General features: G+C 40.7%; 1 protein-coding gene and 1 long non-coding RNA gene across 3 annotated transcripts in view; one reads left to right on the forward strand and one right to left on the reverse strand.

The window, feature by feature from the left end:
* Positions 1-588: 588 nt before the first annotated feature.
* The window catches only part of LOC116935779 (zwei Ig domain protein zig-8), a 28896-nt gene continuing 11949 nt past the window's right edge, over positions 589-17535 (reverse strand). The window contains exons 2-6 of one of the 2 annotated variants that reach the window (XM_032943027.2): positions 11035-11225; positions 8691-8901; positions 4067-4194; positions 1341-1509; positions 589-912 (exon numbers count right to left, since the gene is read on the reverse strand). In XM_032943027.2, the coding sequence (XP_032798918.2) occupies positions 728-912; positions 1341-1509; positions 4067-4194; positions 8691-8901; positions 11035-11225 (884 nt within the window). In that variant the 3' untranslated portion in view covers positions 589-727. Of the gene's footprint in view, positions 913-1340; positions 1510-4066; positions 4195-8690; positions 8914-11034; positions 11226-17535 lie in introns of both variants that reach the window. The other variant, XM_032943026.2, reaches the window with a different exon arrangement.
* Positions 5629-7867, forward strand: LOC116935780. Its single transcript, XR_006644002.1, has 3 exons — positions 5629-6608; positions 6695-7548; positions 7629-7867. It is a non-coding gene; the product is annotated as an uncharacterized LOC116935780 (long non-coding RNA).

Consider the following 17535-nt stretch of genomic DNA (forward strand, 5'->3'; position numbering starts at 1 on the left):
GCATTCAGTTTCAACGTTGACGACGAAATCCCATTATTCGTGAATGTCACTATACGTATCCAGGGTATAAACTCGTCAATATCGTCTTATAGTAACTGAGGAAGTAACTATATTTCACCATTTCGCATTCTGTATACGTACATCTATTATAATACGTTGACATCATCATTCTACCTGTCACTCACGATCGGTGTCCCACAAAACATTTGGTGCTCTAGTTTGTTCGAAGTATCGTTCCAATTCCAGCCAGGTATAACGATACGGATCTGGTATAAAACTTATTTGTGGTACAACTTAGAGTGCCGCTTGACTTTTGCGCAAAACTTGGATTGTATCTACCTGTGCCCACACTCTCCCTGCTCTTGTGAAAAAGCTTATGTTGAATTGACGCGTGTTCCAACCAATCGTTTTGTCACCTGTGACCTGATCTGATTAAGTAGGTTGTCAACTAGCTGACGTAAGTCGTGACGCATGTTTCCTCATTATATACGTTGTAAAAATCTTGATAAATTATGCAAGGCCAGAGCCGCACCCAGAAGCGAAGAGTGTTGGGGGATTACAGTTGTAGACATAAATAAAAACACACAATTTTTAGGTTAAATGACAGTATATTGTAATATATTATGTTCACATTTTAACTTTTTTTTTATTTTATTTTTGTAATTTTTTTTTAAGGAGGGAAAAGGGGGAAAGGGGGCGGTAAAGGAGTTGTTGGATTTGGTGGTGGTTATCCAAAATTGGGTACACTCGTCAATGAAACAATTACAAATAGCGACATCGGCAAAGACAGCAAACCCATAGAGTACGACGAATAACACATAGCGAGGGCGACAACTGAGAGTCTCCACCAATATCCAGCAGCGTTCATCATCAACGAGCTGCCGCTTCGCTGCATAGCGGCCGGTTGTTCACCTAAAGACAAACAGAACAGAGAAGGGAAACAAGTCATTAGAACATTTTCTAACCCAAATGTTTGTGATTTTTAAATGCTCATGCATGTCTAATAATGTTTATAAATCAAAAAAAAAATGGTATACTGAACCGAACAATGCTCAACATTATACAAGCGAACAATCAATTCACGTGTAGGCATAAGTTACAGCCAATGTTACAAGAGCAATCAATATGAAGTCATCTTTATTATTTAAAGAAGTATTTAAGCGCTATGTAAAATGCACAAGTTCATAAGTTTTCCCTATATGTGGGAATCGAATATTTAATGAAAACAAATCGATTATACTGTAGGGTCAGGACGGAAAACAACGAAACAGGAAAAATAAGAATTTCGGTTGGAACGACAACGAAGGCATTAGTTGTTTAAGCTCACAGACCAAACTAACCTTTGAGAATGTAAACTTTCGCGGAGACTGGTGGGCAATGGGCTGGTTGACATGTATAATTGCCCGAATCGCTGACGTGGGCGGCTTTGATGAGCAGCGAACTGACAGTTACATCCGTATCGGCAAAGTACTGTCGCTTTTCGATCCGGTCGCCTCCAAATTCCATTACCTGTTCGGCGAAATGATTCAACAATATAAACATTATAAAAGGGCATACAGTATTTTAGTCATTCGCTATTGTCCACTACGTACAATGGGACTGTATGAAGGCAAAAAAAAACATTTCAATTAGCAGGAATTTCTATTCGATTCTGTACAATCGATGCGAATCGTGATGGCAAATTGACAAAGTCTTTTCATTCTTTGTAGTCCTTTTCCCCCTTATACGTCTTCAATGATTTCCCAATAATTACAGGATGCCCCTTTTTTTCTGCGTTGTGTATTGCTACTACTGTTATAATCTGCCTCCTTTTCGCTCGACTACGATTTTGGGATAGTTCGATATCGATTGATGACGGGCGTACGTGGCTGTCGCATCTCTGATGGAATCTATAGATTCCATCCATGTTCTTCCGCTCGATTGTTCGATCAACAACGAGGCCGTCACATAGACACACAAATCGGACATGAAACAAAGTTTATCCTTCATATCTTTTTTTATTGAACGTGCGACGTTACGTAAACTGAAAGAAAAAGAGACGAAAAAATTCGCGAGCAAAAACGGAGGAACTTTACTATTCGAGTCGTTATCGCAACTTGTGCAGCGTTAATGGGCTTAATTTAACGGAATCGAAAAGACAGCGAACATTACGGTAAATGTAATACAATTCAGGGTGCGATACAACTTTATACAACGTGTATATAGTTGTAATCGAAAAAAAAAAGAATAGAGAACAGGTAACAACTAACGATTGAAACGCGAGAGCCAGCCAACTTTGCTTTTTCTTTTAATGATTTCTTTAATCAAATAGCCAACGATCCTTTTCCTCCTTTGCGCCATTTCCGCTTCCCTATATTTTCTAAAGAAAAGCAGCGTAGAATAAATAAGAAATATATTAACAAACCCCCGCAATCTCTAAAATAAACGTGCGGGCGGATGGCATCTTTCCACAACTTTAGGACGTGATAAACTCTCCGTCATCGTCAATCCTGTCGAGAACATTCAGGACATTGATTGACCAAAAAAAAAAAGTCTGATGAAATTTTCTGTGTTGTCTATTGTAAGTGAGACCTGTCTCTCGTGGGGGTGGACGAACAACTGTGATGCACTCGGCCAATTTAGCCCAATGCCAAATTTTAAACAAAACTGGGGGAATGGGGTGCAAAATGACCCAAAGAGGGGGCAACATGTTTAGACCTGTCCAATCCTTAAACACAGAGGTATAGCAAATGAACTTTAGCCCAAGGCCAAACCACAAAACTGGGGGAAAGGGGTACAAAAAGGAATTGACCCACCCAAAGAGAGGGCAACATCTTTAGACTTGCCCAATCCTTAAACACAGAGATAGATACAGCAAATGAACAAGGTAAAAAATCTTATCATTGGTTCGGAAATTTCAGTTTCACCGGCATCTATTTTAAGACTTTACACCTCTTTTTTTTTTGCTTTTGTTGTTGAGATGTTCTGAAAAACTGAACTGGATGTTCATGACCTATTCGATCCTCTCCGTCCAGGAAAACAAGTTGGTTGCAACAAAAGTGGCGCGTGTCCCGACTCAGGTTGTTTTGAATTTTCTTTTTGTTTTTCTTTTTTCTCTTCTTTTGTTCCGCCCCCTTCCTATGTTTTCCAGTCCACTTTGGAACGATACATCACCTCCCGTGACATCTCCCTTCTCCCTTCTAACCGTCCCGTTTTTCTCCCCATCACCCTCCATTGCATCTTTGGGAGTAATTAAACTCTTGTGGAAGAGAAAGATGGAGAGGGGAAAGAAAAAAAAAAGAATTATGAGCAAAGCAGGAAAGTGAGTCGGATCATTCATCATGGCCGTTTCCCCACTACATGTCGCAGTCTCTCTTTCCTCCTTGCTTTTGTTCACTTTATTCATTTGCCTCTCCCGAGTCAATTAGCAAGTGCAAAAACACAATCAGTGGGGGGGCCAAAACAGTCGACTCGGATGGAAAATGGGGTGGGCAGGATACTCATGAGACCGTAATAGTCCAACAAAATATCAAACTATTAAGAAACAAAAGGGGGTTGGGGGAAATGCCACATTGTATACAGCGAATGTGAAATGTGGCAAAGTGGATCTAAAGAAATGACTTGATGAGTCACAGCCGACACAAATGGATTGCCATCCCGACTGTATTTTGAAATCGGAAGGGCCACAGCGTGTCTACGGATAACCCGAAAAATTGGGATGAAGGGGAGCAGTCCTGGTTTGGCACGTTTTCTTGAAGAACACACGACGGCAAGAGATTGGCCGATCGATAGAGCCAGGTGGCTTCATTAAAAACGCAAACAGAACGAGGCAGGAAAGCGAACCTTGCAACGTGATTCCCCGACAGAGTCAAACAAAAGGAATGAGGACACGGGGGTAGGGCTTAAAAAAGAAACAAAAAGGCTGCAGAACGAAAAAGCAAAGTATAATAAAATGAATACAAATTTGAACGGCGATAGCGGAAATGGAAGTGGATTACAAAACCGATAAATATATAAAGAAGAATGTGTTGAAGAAAGCTTCATGCGCATCAAACTGGAGTTTGAAACAAACAAAATGTGTTTTTACCTGTCCGTTGTGGTACCAAAAGAAGAATTCCGGTTGGCCAACGGCTTGCGACACGAGGCAGGAAAGATTCACAGGGCTCCCTTCGTGAACGTGCATGTCCGGTCCACCAAAGATTGAGGTTGTAGGTTCTGCGAATCGTACACGATAAAAAATCATTAAATCCACAACCGAGAATGTCGAATTCTCTTTTTCTCGTAAGGACATTGCTTCGACATAACAATTTTCGTTTGGTAAACCACGACAATGCCGACAGAAATCCAGAATTACGTCAAAAAACCAAGCACGAAAACAACGTCTCGTAAAACTTATTTCGGATTAAAACGTAGCAATATCCTAGAAAAAGAGGAAGGATAAAACAAAAGCCGCACGTCCCGTATCTAGCACGCAGAAATAATAAAAAAAAAGAATAAATAAATAATGTAAAACCGAAGCCGTATGTCTTAAAAAACAAAGACTCTTATACTTAAATCTGTAATGGAATAGTAGATAACTGTTGGAGTTAGTCGAAATCAAATTTTATTCAATATAAAACCAAAAAATACACCTTTCGAATGGGGTTCTCTTTGGCGTCAATTGCCAATCGCTGCCAGAAATGCGGAAGAGTTTACGTGCGTAGTTGATTTCTCCGATCGCACGTGTTCCGGGATTAATAAGGTTTGACTTTGATTCGACCCGAACGCCACAAAGCTTGGCGGACATTTCTTTATTTTGAACAAGCCAACCACCACCACGCACGGTCGATTCTCGGACAGCCAGTCGGGAAATATTGATCAATACTTTTCGCCTTGATTTACGAGGCAGCTGGCGAGCGAGACAACGAGTTTGGATGACATTTGAAGTAACTACCCTTTCGAACTGCGCGCCAAGAGTTTGCCATTTGGCTGTCAACGGCAACTGCATTAGACGCGCCCTGTGCATAACTTCATTGAATCAAGACGCGGTTGTTGACAGCAGCCCGATAGGTCGAGCTGCTGCTGTCGCCATTCATTCTGTGAAGATGAACGTCGAGCGCTAATGTCATCAGCCCTTGTGTCATATTCTTTTCAGTTGAAAGCTGCCAACACGAGTGAGAGAGAGATAGAATAAAATGCTTTGAATTGACGCATTCAGACTACGTCGCTGTCGGATGTTCGCCTTCCGTTTTGGCGTCGTCATTTTCACCTATAACCCAAACGCATCGCTTGTGGGTACACTTTTCTCCTCTTCTTTCCTATTCGTTTTTGCTAGTGGTTCAATAAAGGCCCTCATCAAACGCGAGACGACATCAAACTCGACGGGACTTTTGAATAGGCAACGCAACACGCGGCTGGAAATAAGAAAAGGACTCCATTCGCACACTAAAAAAAACAAACATTTTAAAGACTTTTATTTATTTAGTTTTCAATCAGCAAAACGAGTATTCTCTAGCATAAAAAAAAAAAAGCGAGAATGAAAAAGAATTTTTCTTGACACGTTTGGCGCAACGGTTGGCCACATGGGGGAATGAAAGTATTGCAACACGATCTTCATCTAGTTTGGTCGTGCATATGCAGAGACCTATAATTTTCGCCCATTTTCCTTGGAAAAAAACGGGAGTTTTTTTTTTGCCAATGACGGACTCGAACTCGGGTTCCTTTTGTTGATGCGAATTTCTTTCCCTCGCAGATTAAACGTTCCTTTACAAAGAAAGAAACGCAGACAGACGGACACACGCAAAAAAAAATGGCTCACACGCAAAGGATGAGACAGGACGTTTAAGTGTAACTCGAGAACGATGTGGAAATTTAAGCGCAGCGAAAAATGTATTTACCCAAAAATACCGATAAATATCAAAGTATAGCCAGGCTGATTACGAAGTCTTATACAAGTTTGGCCATCGAAAATTGGCAAACTGATTTAAGCCAATTCAGTATAGCGAAACGGACGTTTTGAAAATTGGAATGGTATTTTATTCACGAGATGTTAACCTTTTCCCGCCCACTATCCTTTTCCACAACATCTTCCATTTACATATACGGAACGTCACATGAACTTTAGGAACCAACGGTAAATCAGATCGTATTCCTCGGTGTAGAGAAACGAACCAACCAGATCGCGTGATCGATTTTTTGGGGAGGTTTTAAGTTTTGTAGAAAAACCTTGATTTGATTGTGTTTTTACTCATCGATGTCTAGTCCGAACCCCTGGCGGACGCGCAATAGTCAGACGATGGGCAAGTCGATCGCCTTGAAAGAAAACGCTTGACAAGCGGACATCAATTCAAAGCCGACGGGTGCAACTCTCCCGGCGGGAATCGGGTTAGCCCGGTGGTTTCCTAACTCCAAAAGGATTATACTGCCCTCCGTCCGCAATTCGATTTTTTCGTCGACACGTGCAGAGACTTTTCAAGTTGTTGAACCCATTCGCCCCACCCTTTGCTGCTAAAAGCTAGTAGTAATTCGGCATTTCTTTTCTTTTTCTAGAGAATAAACAATTTGCATAGCGACTTGCACTCACAGCCAAATTATTCATGCGAAAAACAACCGACGAGAAATAAGAAACATATTGATTATGTTAGCAAAACGTAAGGTTTGAAACTCTTTCTTTTAAGACTTCACAAAAATGAATTGGTATATGAACATGTTTTTTTTTTTTAAATTCTCCTCTTAGATCCCGTCCAATATTCATAATTGGCAACCAGCACGGTATACGATAACGGGGAAGAATAGGAAGCGTGGGGAGGGTATCCGTTTCACCGGGGTTGGCAATATCACTGACCACCGCTCTGATGCATGATGAACGATCATCGAAATTGACACCGACTGGACGAGATAATTGAATTTTCCCTTTTTCCTTTCGCCAACCCCAGTCTCTTTCTTCAGCGCTGCAGCTTAAAGGATAGTAATGAATCCAGATGGGATTATTCTAGACGATTACTTCCTTTCTGCCTTGCGCACTCGTTCCCTTGCAAATCCAGGATTCGCAAACGGACTATGCTAAATTTCGGTTGTCACGAACAAGCCAGTTGGAATGAATAGCAGTTCGCTTTGTTAGTTCTTTTACGCTACGGCGTTACAGACGGAAAGGAATGGGAAAGTGCCGAAGTAAGTGTCAAGCCGGATGGATCCATCTACTTATAAATGTGCCGAATGTGACAGACATGTCACCGATAACTGCGCAACAATACGGCACCAATGCGACCACTAGTCGTCTGGGAAACAACACAAAGGGGGCTTGCTAACACACACGGCATGTGTGTAAAAGAAAAAAAGATGGTAAATAATGGCATTTTTTTTTTTTTTTTAGAAGAGAGGGGATGCTGGATTGGAACGGAAGCATCACCAACAGACGGATACAGACGTACTGCATAGAGAGACGATGTCGATCTAAATCGATACGGAAATGTATTTTTTAAAAAGCCGAGTACCAGGGAAACCTAGACCTACTTTGTATTCGAAAAGATCCATTTTCTTTTGAGAAAATGTAATGGAAGCATCATATAGAGGACGGATGTCAAGAAATGGGTATAGGAATAAATTCTCTGTTTTGCTTTTTGCATCTTTTTGTTTTAGCCCATTTTCTTGCTCTCTTTTCCAACAACTAGGAACGTGTTCCAGGGGCGACTTGGAGCTCTACAACTTCTTACACAAGTGACGTGTGTACTGTGCGTATATACTGTACGGTAGAATTTACACGCATGAGCCTTCATCGCGTGCTTGGAAAATGGAATCAAAGGAATTGAACATCTGCCCCTTCCTACTCCGTTTCACCCTACCACTACCGCCCAATTACCCCATCCCACGGAATGAAAAATAAAAAATAAACACAAAGAATGAAATATTTCTGGAAGAAAAGAAGAAAAAAAAAGTTCTTCATCACGTTCCTCGATTCTTCCGGCTGTCGGAGCAGTCGGACGTGATTCGTTTCCGTGAGTTCACGAGTCCAGTAGACAGCGGGTGGTTTGATGAAAGAAAAGAAAGAAAAAAACGCTGGAGTCCCGTCACAAAAGTAAAGAAAGAAATAATCGAGAAAAAAAAAGGAAGAGTGGGAACGAAATAGGAAAAAAAAAAAAAACGAAAACGAATGGAATCGAAAAGCGGATAGGGGGACTAGACACGCAAAAGAAGAACGGATCTAGTCCAAGCCCCAAAACTAAGGCTTCCATGTGTCTGTGCAACGCATTCAGAATATAGATTTCCTGGGGAAAATAGGAAGAGGCAGCACAGAAAGAGAGGAAAGAAAAAGACCATTCATCTCGTTGATGAATCCCAGAACAGACTCACAGTCTTTTCTTGTACAGATAAATCTGCAATCGTTCAACGTCCGTGGATGCAGGAGACAAAGGGGACCGAGACCCAAAGTAAAAGTACAGTATTGTACGATGCGCCTGAGGAATAGGGCAATAACATCGCGAAGGCAAACTTGTTCGATTCGGAACCAACGACATCTACTGCGTCTGCTGAATAAATGTTCCGTTTTCCCCATTTCCCTGGTAAAACTTCTTCCGGCTTCCCTTTTTTCTTGGAAATGTGAGAATCGTATTGAGCGAAAATAACGTAAGAATGGCATCTATTTCACGCTTAATCCCACGACGAATGTAAAAGTCAGAATCATCGATAAAGAGTCGATACAAATAATCGAACATTTCAATCGATTAAAAACTTACCGACAACTTGCAGGTGGACGAAGTAGCTTCTAGTCGGTTGAGTTCCGATCTGACACTCGTAGAGTCCCGAGTCCTTGAGTTGGACCGATCGCAGTTGCAGCGTCCATTCGCCCGTGTGACGTTGATGGTAAACGGAGAAGCGTCCGTCTTTAGTGTAGACGGACCTGCCGACGCTGAGGATGTGCAGGTCCCGATGGCGCACCCACGACACCTGCACAGACCACTAGAGTGATGGTTTTCAGATGGCATGTAGATGGGTATTCAATAATGATAACATTAACTATCAATTTCTAAGCTAATATAACAACAGCACAACTAAAATTGTTTCACCGTTAACGTCTTTTATCTGATTTACAATCGTTGGTGCTGCTTGCAAGTTCAAAGGGGAAGAAGAACGACATTGTCGCAACGGATGAGACAACGCCCAGGCGGAACTAATATAGGTTATTGGTACCATATCTACCCTGCATTTAGTCTGTGCTTCCTTCGCGTTTCCTTCCCCCTATTTTTTTTTTTCGCTACAATCAACAATCTTGGAAGAAATTGCACATCCATAGAGGATACCCAGGTGAAAATTTACTTGCCAATTACTGAAGAAATACAATAAAAAAACTCGAGTAATAGTAAAGGATTTTGGAACAAGTATTTTTACAATAATAACATAGAAATACTATAGAATTACTTGAAGCAAAAAACTTGTAGAAAATAAAACAAGCAGTACCGAAGCAGTCATTTTCTAGTGAAACCCTCGTAAATGTACAATGAAATTCAGTGAATTTAGAATATAATATAATAGTAGACTAGTCTACCATTGACTAAACCGGAGATATAGAAAAGTCTTCGGTGGGGATTGAACACGGAAATGCACATCACTAACTATCGCAACAGAGCGCCTTAACCACTCAGCTATTTTAATATAATATTATTTCTACATTTTCCTGACTATATTGAGGATTCAGTTAAGTACTTAGAAAAATTCTGACTGAAAACTAAAGTATGTTTACCTTTAAGACATTTGAGTATGTGTTAATAATTAAATCATACTTTTAATAATTATATATTAATTTTAAACTATAATTTCTATCTTTTCATTTTTAATCGCTAATTTAACCCAAATATTTCAAAATAACAAAGAAAATGTCAATGTTCAATAACAAATTAAAAAAGCCAAAGTGGAAATAGTTGTATAAAAGCAAATAAAATATGACAAATTTAAAGGGGGAAGTAAAATTTACCTTTAAGTCACCAGAAGAAAGTTAGGAAAAGGTAGAAAACAAAAATTGAGGGGACATATCACGAAAAATACATGCATAAAAATATATAAAGTAGAAGTACAGTGGCAATCAGTAAAAACAATGTGAGCCTCAGTAAGAATATAGTGGCATTAATGCCCAATGTAGTGAAACAGCAATTACTATAGTAAAACAGCAGTTTGTGTCAGTAAATATACGTGAACACTACTGAAAATGTGTCCAGTAAACTTTGTGGTCACTGTGACGGTGTGTTGTAATACTGATTTTGAACAAGAAAAATACGCCCCCTAGTGTTACTTTTATTTTACTGCGTTCCTCGTAATGATGTTTACTTGGTCTTATCTTTTTTTAGTTTGTTTTTTTACCTGTGTGACGTTTTTTTTCTGTATTGAACAGAAATACGCCCCTTGTTTTTTTTTTCTCCTTGTAATGATATTTCTTTCTTATAATTTTTTTAGTATGTTCTTTTCCTGGGATGAAGCAAAAAGAAAAAAAAAAAATAAAGGCTAACGTTCATTAGATGCAATCGATAACTGAAATGTCAACGTATAGACGTCAGCAGACCTAGATACGCAAGTCGAATGCCTTTTTTTCTTTTTCTTTCCGGATGCGAACCACCCTTCTATAGTTCCTGCCATATCGCCTACATGCGTTTTCATCTTCCTCTTTTTTTTTTAAAAATCCCATTCTTTTATTCGACTGGGAAACCTTCTACCGACTTGCCGGTTTGTTCCCTTTTCTTTCTTGTTATAATATTAAACGAGAGATATATGATGAATGTAACCCGCCCCAATGGAGAAAGAGAGCAGCGAATCTTATGAACAATGAGCTACAAGAAAGAAATGGGAGGAAGTACTGGCTGGTTGTAGACACGGCGATGTAGTAGGTTGTCTCATCATTTTCCGTTCAATCTTCATTCTTGTCACGTCCCATATTTTAGCGTGCGTTTCGTATACAAGCCAGAAATAAAATACACATGCACCATCAAAGGCAGTCATAGACACAATGTAAACTCAAGTGGACCTATCGAGTCCGTTAGCCCCGAATTCGGCTGGTGTTTGTATAACAGCAGTACATCAAAACACAATTACCGTTTTGTTCCGTAAGCTGCGCGGCCGACAGCTGAGATAGGCCGTGGTGCCGGCCGCTACACGGACTTCCGTCGGCATCACGTCAAAGTCGGCGTCGGCCACGTACGTTGTTGCCGAGCTAGAAGAACTCGCTTCGACGACAGCCCATTCGGAAGGAGCCGGCCCAACTTGGTTCACCTCGTTGCACCGACCTGCGTCATCCCCCGCCGGTAGGATAAGCCCCCAAAGGAAACAGAAACAAACAAAGACAAAAGAAAAGAAACTCTTGAGTGGTGATGAAATGGTTTAGAGACAAGCGGCTCATGGCGTGTCTTCACGGCCGCTTGCGTTTGTGTGTTCGAGTGTACACGACAAACGACAGCCGTACTAGCGTACATACTGTATGTGTAAACAAGTGAGTAGCCTATACGTATAAATATAGACAACATTGCTTATGTCAGACTAGGTAAGAAGATGGAGTTGTTGGAAAAGAAGAACGGGTAACACATCAGGGTATAGTTGGAGTGAAATGGGAAATCATGTCAGCGCAAACGGACGTTCTAAACCGATTTTCAAATCGGATTTTGACTTTCTTATCTAAGGTCAGTGACTGCTGTGTTGCTCTTCAAAGATTTCCTTTGTCCGATTATTTTTTAAAAAACCTAGTGGAGAGAGAAAAAATAAAAGAAATAAATAAAGAAATAAACGGGTAGGTATATAGGTTGTGTCGTAAGCGCATTAAAGGGAAAACGTATATGGCCGTGTAATTTTACTAGTCGCGATACTGGCATTCGTGTTGACCTTTAGAGTGACAATGTCCGGGAAGTTGAGACGAAGAAATTTTAAGAAATGCGAAACAAAAAACGAAGACGATGAAATAAGCCAAAGTTAAAAAAAAAAAAAAAAAAAAAAGGTGGAAGATCTAACGAATTCTGACTTCCCACCCCACTGATCCTCACGGTTGCCGTTAGCTTCAAATTGGCAGCATTTCTCTGTTAATTGGTCGTCCCTTTCCTGGGTCATTATTATAAGAGAACGTTCACAGGTCCTTTTAACGCCATCGAATACATAAAGAAGACACACAAAACAATCTCATCAATTCTGTGCAAATCCTTTTATCACGTCTTTCACTTTGTTACGCTTTCGGACGTTGAGTTTATTTTCCCTTTTCCTTTTTGATTCCAACTCGAAAAAACGACATTTTCTTTATTATTTTATTCTCTTTCCAAGAAATCAAAAAAAAAATGGACGTCATTTTCCTCTCACCCCTGTCATTCTTTTTGCCACTCTGTGGACTAACCCAAAAGATAATATTGTTCGCCGTCCGTCACGGCCGGCTGATTAAGGCAAAGCTGCACACCTCTCAAAAGCCTCTGAACGCCATGTACGTGTACAGCCGTGGACGGGCGGGTAACGATGCCACTGTATTGATCCGCCGTGTGTTATAAACAGTCACTTTCATCGACCCCAAGAGGTTCATCCTACTAGTGTGAAAAGATAAAAAGAAAAAAAAAAAAAGACACAAAGACGTCCAAACCACACCACATATAAAATGCGCCGCAAAGACGTCAGTCGGCTTTTCTTGGAGACTAGGATTTTTTGTTGATATTGAAGAATTCAATAGACGGCAACGGCTCAATTCACGATTACCAGTCCGAAACAGCCGCGCTTCGTTTCGTTTTTCTTTTTTCAAACACATCAAAAAAATAATAAATAAATACGAAAATCCATAGCTTATGTGTTTGTGTTGAATTATAGGTCGTAATCATCGAACTTGCAGCATTTTCTACTCCCCTATCCACTCGATTCCGTCGTCTTTTGAAACGGAATCGATCAACAAGAGGACGAGCTTCCCAAAAGTTCATCTCGCGGTCGGCCGCCAAAGCCACGACCGTTGGCCTGCGTGCGGAAACACTAAGCACTTTCCCGCAGATCGATAAGCAACGGGAGTAAAGAATTTAAAAGGAAAAAAGAAAAGATCTTTATGGCTATATACCTTTTTTATTTTCATTTTTATTTTTTGTTTTGTTTTACTTCCAGGCGTCTTTAACTGCATGGCTATTTCTTCGACCACTATACTTGATTAAACGCGAACGTTCGCTTTTGTTTTGTTTCTATTCGGTCGAATGCGAACCAATCAATCCCGCTGACTCTGTTTTTTTCTTCGGCATTCATACAACTCTTCGATAGCTCCTCTGGGATGCCTGAGATAAAGGTGCAGTAATATTTCTACACCTTCTCGTCCTTTTGCCGCCACAATTTCGCCTCTAATTCGAAACTTTCCGTTGAAATGTTCTATTTGCTGCCGAGCGCATTGGCCGAGGTATGCATAACTTACAGGGAAATGCAGTCACCAGCTACTGTGTGACTTGAGTTTGTTCGATAGAGATGCAACTTTTGAAAGTTAGCGGCAAAACTGCGGAGCAAAGGTTTCTCATTTTCTCACATCCACCCTACGACGTTGTGATTACTACTTGAACGGCTGCAAGCTGACAGGCAGTATACGAAATATGCCAGTATACTCTTTTGTCTATTCATGGTGTTGCGTCTTCTTTTCCCGTTTTGCGCGAAAATGGGCAAGTTGCGAGCACCGGAAAGTTGCCCTAATGGCGGCCCAAAAAGGATGTTACGCTTGTATATAGTATCCGACAAAACTGCTCACTACTCCACCCCTCCTCGGCAGCAAAACGAACAGACGGCCCCTTGCTTATCAAGTTATGACGAACTGCTGCGTACGCCCCAACACTGAACTATTAACGCAAAAAAAAATAAAATAATAAATAATATAATAACTGAACTTTTTTCCCGTTACGCATTGCCCTTCTGTACAGGCACCTTCCTGAAAATGTAAATGCATTTTAAAAATCGTAAAATGACATTCATCCGCATTTTTTTTAAATTCGCTATACTTTTAGTTCGACTATCAAATAAAAAGATACGAGTTGAAACACAAATTTTTGACTAAGAAGACATCTGGAATGTTCTACGTGTCAGCCGCAGGTGACTCGGAAGGTCTTTGAGCTTGTCTTTTTGCTCCCGATGGATCTTCACCCGCTATCCGTTTGGGACCGACAAACGGAAACTTGGCCTAACACGGACGTGTTACTCTCAGCACAGGCTTCGGTAAATATGTCTATGCTTGTCTATATGTTTTTCTGCCTCTTGTGTTTTGCGTAGTCTCAAGAATCGAGACTATCTGACAATGACAGCGAAAATTCTTTTTCCTTTTATATCGTACGACATCATTGCTATTACGAACGGTTCCATCTCGCTAATGTGTTTTTGTCAGGCGGATGCACTCGTAAATTCGAACACACTGAAAAAAAACTAAACTAAACAAAACAAAATATACGTGACTTTGTTGAACGTGACACAATGTTGGATCCCTTCCTTTGTGTTGATTATTTGTTAAGCAAAAATGGGATGTTTATATTTAGGTTGTCTATACAGTGAAAAGCGGCATGAAGGCAAAAGCTCTCAGTGTTAGCTATACACAGCGTCACAAGCAAGAGCTTTATCATCATCCTCATCTTTTGCATGTTGTCAAAGTAAAGATGAAGCCTTAAAAGTGTTTGTCGGGAGGCACTGCCACGCACCACCACTTGCTCTGCCTGCCGTCGTTTTCCCAGTGGAACTTCATTATGCAGACGCGACTGATGCCGACATCATCCCGCGCAGTTTTCTCGAAGAGTGTTGGCAAACGATAAGCTGATTATTTGTCGACAGTGTTTCCTCTATGATGCTCAAACCGTCCGTAATCCGAGCCTCCCTTTTTTTTCTTTAACGTAAAGATGGGCAATTTTTTTTTTTTATTTGAACCAAAAACAAAAGAAAAGAAAATCTTCAAAACCTACATGGTAAAACCTTTCCCATCAAAGTCTATCTAACTTGCACGTGCATGTTTCGTTGATTTTGAATTACATTTTTAAAAATAAGTAAATAGAATTCCACTAAATCGCACACGTCGCAATGATTCCAGTAGTACCAGTTGTTGAAATCCGTCAAAATGAAAGAGATCGATCGGATTGGGAATCACAAGATTGGACGGCAACAAGCGTAGGCAACAATACGCACAAATTGAAACTTTAATTTGCTTCACTTTCCATCAGATTTCAGTTAGAAAATCCTCCTTATTTTAACTACGTAACATTTATTTTTTGATGTTGTTGTGTAAAACACTTTCATGCTTGCTCTTTCTATTATTTCCGACAATATGCATATTGAATCTCGAGAAATTCCTTGTTTTACGGACAGCCATAAATGGAAAATCTCAAAGTTTTGGTGGCTATATAGACAATACCGGTCATGGCAGCAAATCCGCACCCAACTTTGTCCCTGTTGTACTCGTTTTTACTTGTGTACGTGCGCGTACAACTGGATAAAATCCTCCCATCTCTACTGGTCGCAAACTTTCACGCAAAAAACAAAACAAAACAATATCCCCAACTTGTATGCATAGGTGTGTGCCAGAGTGTGCATGAACATGTGTGACGGCATTTGAACTGCTATTTATACGTGTGTGTATGTATCTATTCGTTATACCCCGGTGCAAAAGTACAGGCGGGTTACAAGAACAACACGCCATTGGCATTGGACCTGCTTCTATTTGGCTATATCATTATGGCGGGCTATCCGATGGTATTCAATCGTGAACGAGTATACGTCTTCAGGCATTGGGGGGGAAAAAAAATATTCCAGGGCTTACACATCGTGAGTAATACACCAGCTGTTGGAACGGGTTTTATTTTGCCAACCTTTTTTGTTTTGTTCCGGAAAAGGGGAAAAAAAAGTTGACACCCACTGAGAGAGAGAGAGAGAGAGCAGCATCCCCATCTAACATATTTTGGGGCTGCAGTGAATTAGCAATTGCTGCATATACACGTAAACAGCATAGAATTTTTATATGCACATGTAAAAATAGGGAAAAGAAAAACAGTGTTTTTTCCCCATGTTTTTCATGAGTGAGGTTTTTTCAGGCGAAAAAAACACGACAGGAATAGCAACGCGGATGTTCAGGGAATGAAAAGAAGATATTGAAATTTACATAGTCGCTCGATTTCCGTTAAGTCCTTAACTCTTGTATTCTTTCCCTAGTTTCTTTACTTGTCGGGATATGGGAGGGAGGAGATATTCTGTCAACTACATGGAGCGTGACTCGCGTGACACGATCCCCCCCAGAATAGAAATGCCGCCCACTTCATCCGACTTAGCGAAACGTTGAAGAAAAGAAGATCCGGAAAAGAAATCGTAAAAAAAAGGTAAATAACAGAATGAAAGGCTTCACTCATCAGGGAGGGGGTTGTAGGTAGCTAATCAATCAATCTAAAACTATGGTCAGTAATCAATTGAATCAAATGAATTATCTCTTTACTACTTAAATTTTATAGAAATTCAAAGCAGCGGAGCGTCTTGTCGTCATAAACAAACATTTCCAAGCTGATTTGACGAATGTAGGCTATTAAGACGGCCTACACGTACAAAAAGGACTCGTCGTCTGAAGTTGGATGATCGTAGGTTTTGTTCACTCAAGTTAAGAAGAACGGGTTGCCCTACGGGGCCCAATCGACAACGTTTTTGGCTTTGGTCTGGTGGTCAAACAAACGAGGATTCATTTCAGTATAGGCCTATATATTCGAGAAAAAAGGAGCAACCTGTTGCCGTCCAATAGAAGAAAACTTGTCCTATCCATTTCGAAATAGGAGAACGGAAGCGTACACTTAATGGCTAGAGGATCAAGTATATAAGGACTGGCCTAGCGCGTTTTTTTCTTTTTCTAACTGGGTACTTGGCGAAGTATAGGGAGGCATCCAAAACGCAAAAGCAATCGATCGATTTCTTTCGTTGGATATGTGCGGAGAAGATGGATGGCGTCGAGATTGGACTGACGTGACGGCGTTGACGGCGTCGTAGGGCCGCGTAGATTTATTTTGCCGCAGCCAACCGAGCCAAAGCAATCCATCCATCGTTGTGACAGCAAATTGACTTGGATTCGCATTACGAAGTAAATTGTAATTAGCAAGAATCTCTAGGCGTGCCGCTTCTGATATTTCAAAATAAACAAAACCCCCTGAAAAAAAAAAAAACGAAAAAAGTCAAACGACCGTATAACGATATACAACACTCAAGCCAACCAGCCCATTGCTGCCGGGTCTCTATGCGCACGTCAGACGAGTAATCCAACGCCATCACTCATTTGCCACCCACCGGAAGTCAGCGCAGTTACTTCGCTATACGGCATAACGGAACACAACAGTCTATACTGTTTTTCGAGGAAAAAATAAACATCGTCAATCACGGTGTTATAAAGCTCACATTTTGTGCACTGACGTTACGCTATACAGCGCTATGCACAAAGTCGCGCCAGCGTTTTCAATCAATACAAAAAACGGTTGCATCGTTTTCAATGGGCAAATCGTTCTCCTTCCGTTGAGACAAGAGGTTTATAAAACAAATACGTTAAGCAGTCAAAACAACCGTTGAAATCTAGTCTCGAGGATCAGCGAAGCGTTCAAAGCTCCCGCC

The sequence above is a fragment of the Daphnia magna genome, linkage group LG3, assembly GCF_020631705.1.
Source record: "Daphnia magna isolate NIES linkage group LG3, ASM2063170v1.1, whole genome shotgun sequence".
In the NCBI taxonomy this organism is placed as follows: domain Eukaryota; kingdom Metazoa; phylum Arthropoda; class Branchiopoda; order Diplostraca; family Daphniidae; genus Daphnia; species Daphnia magna.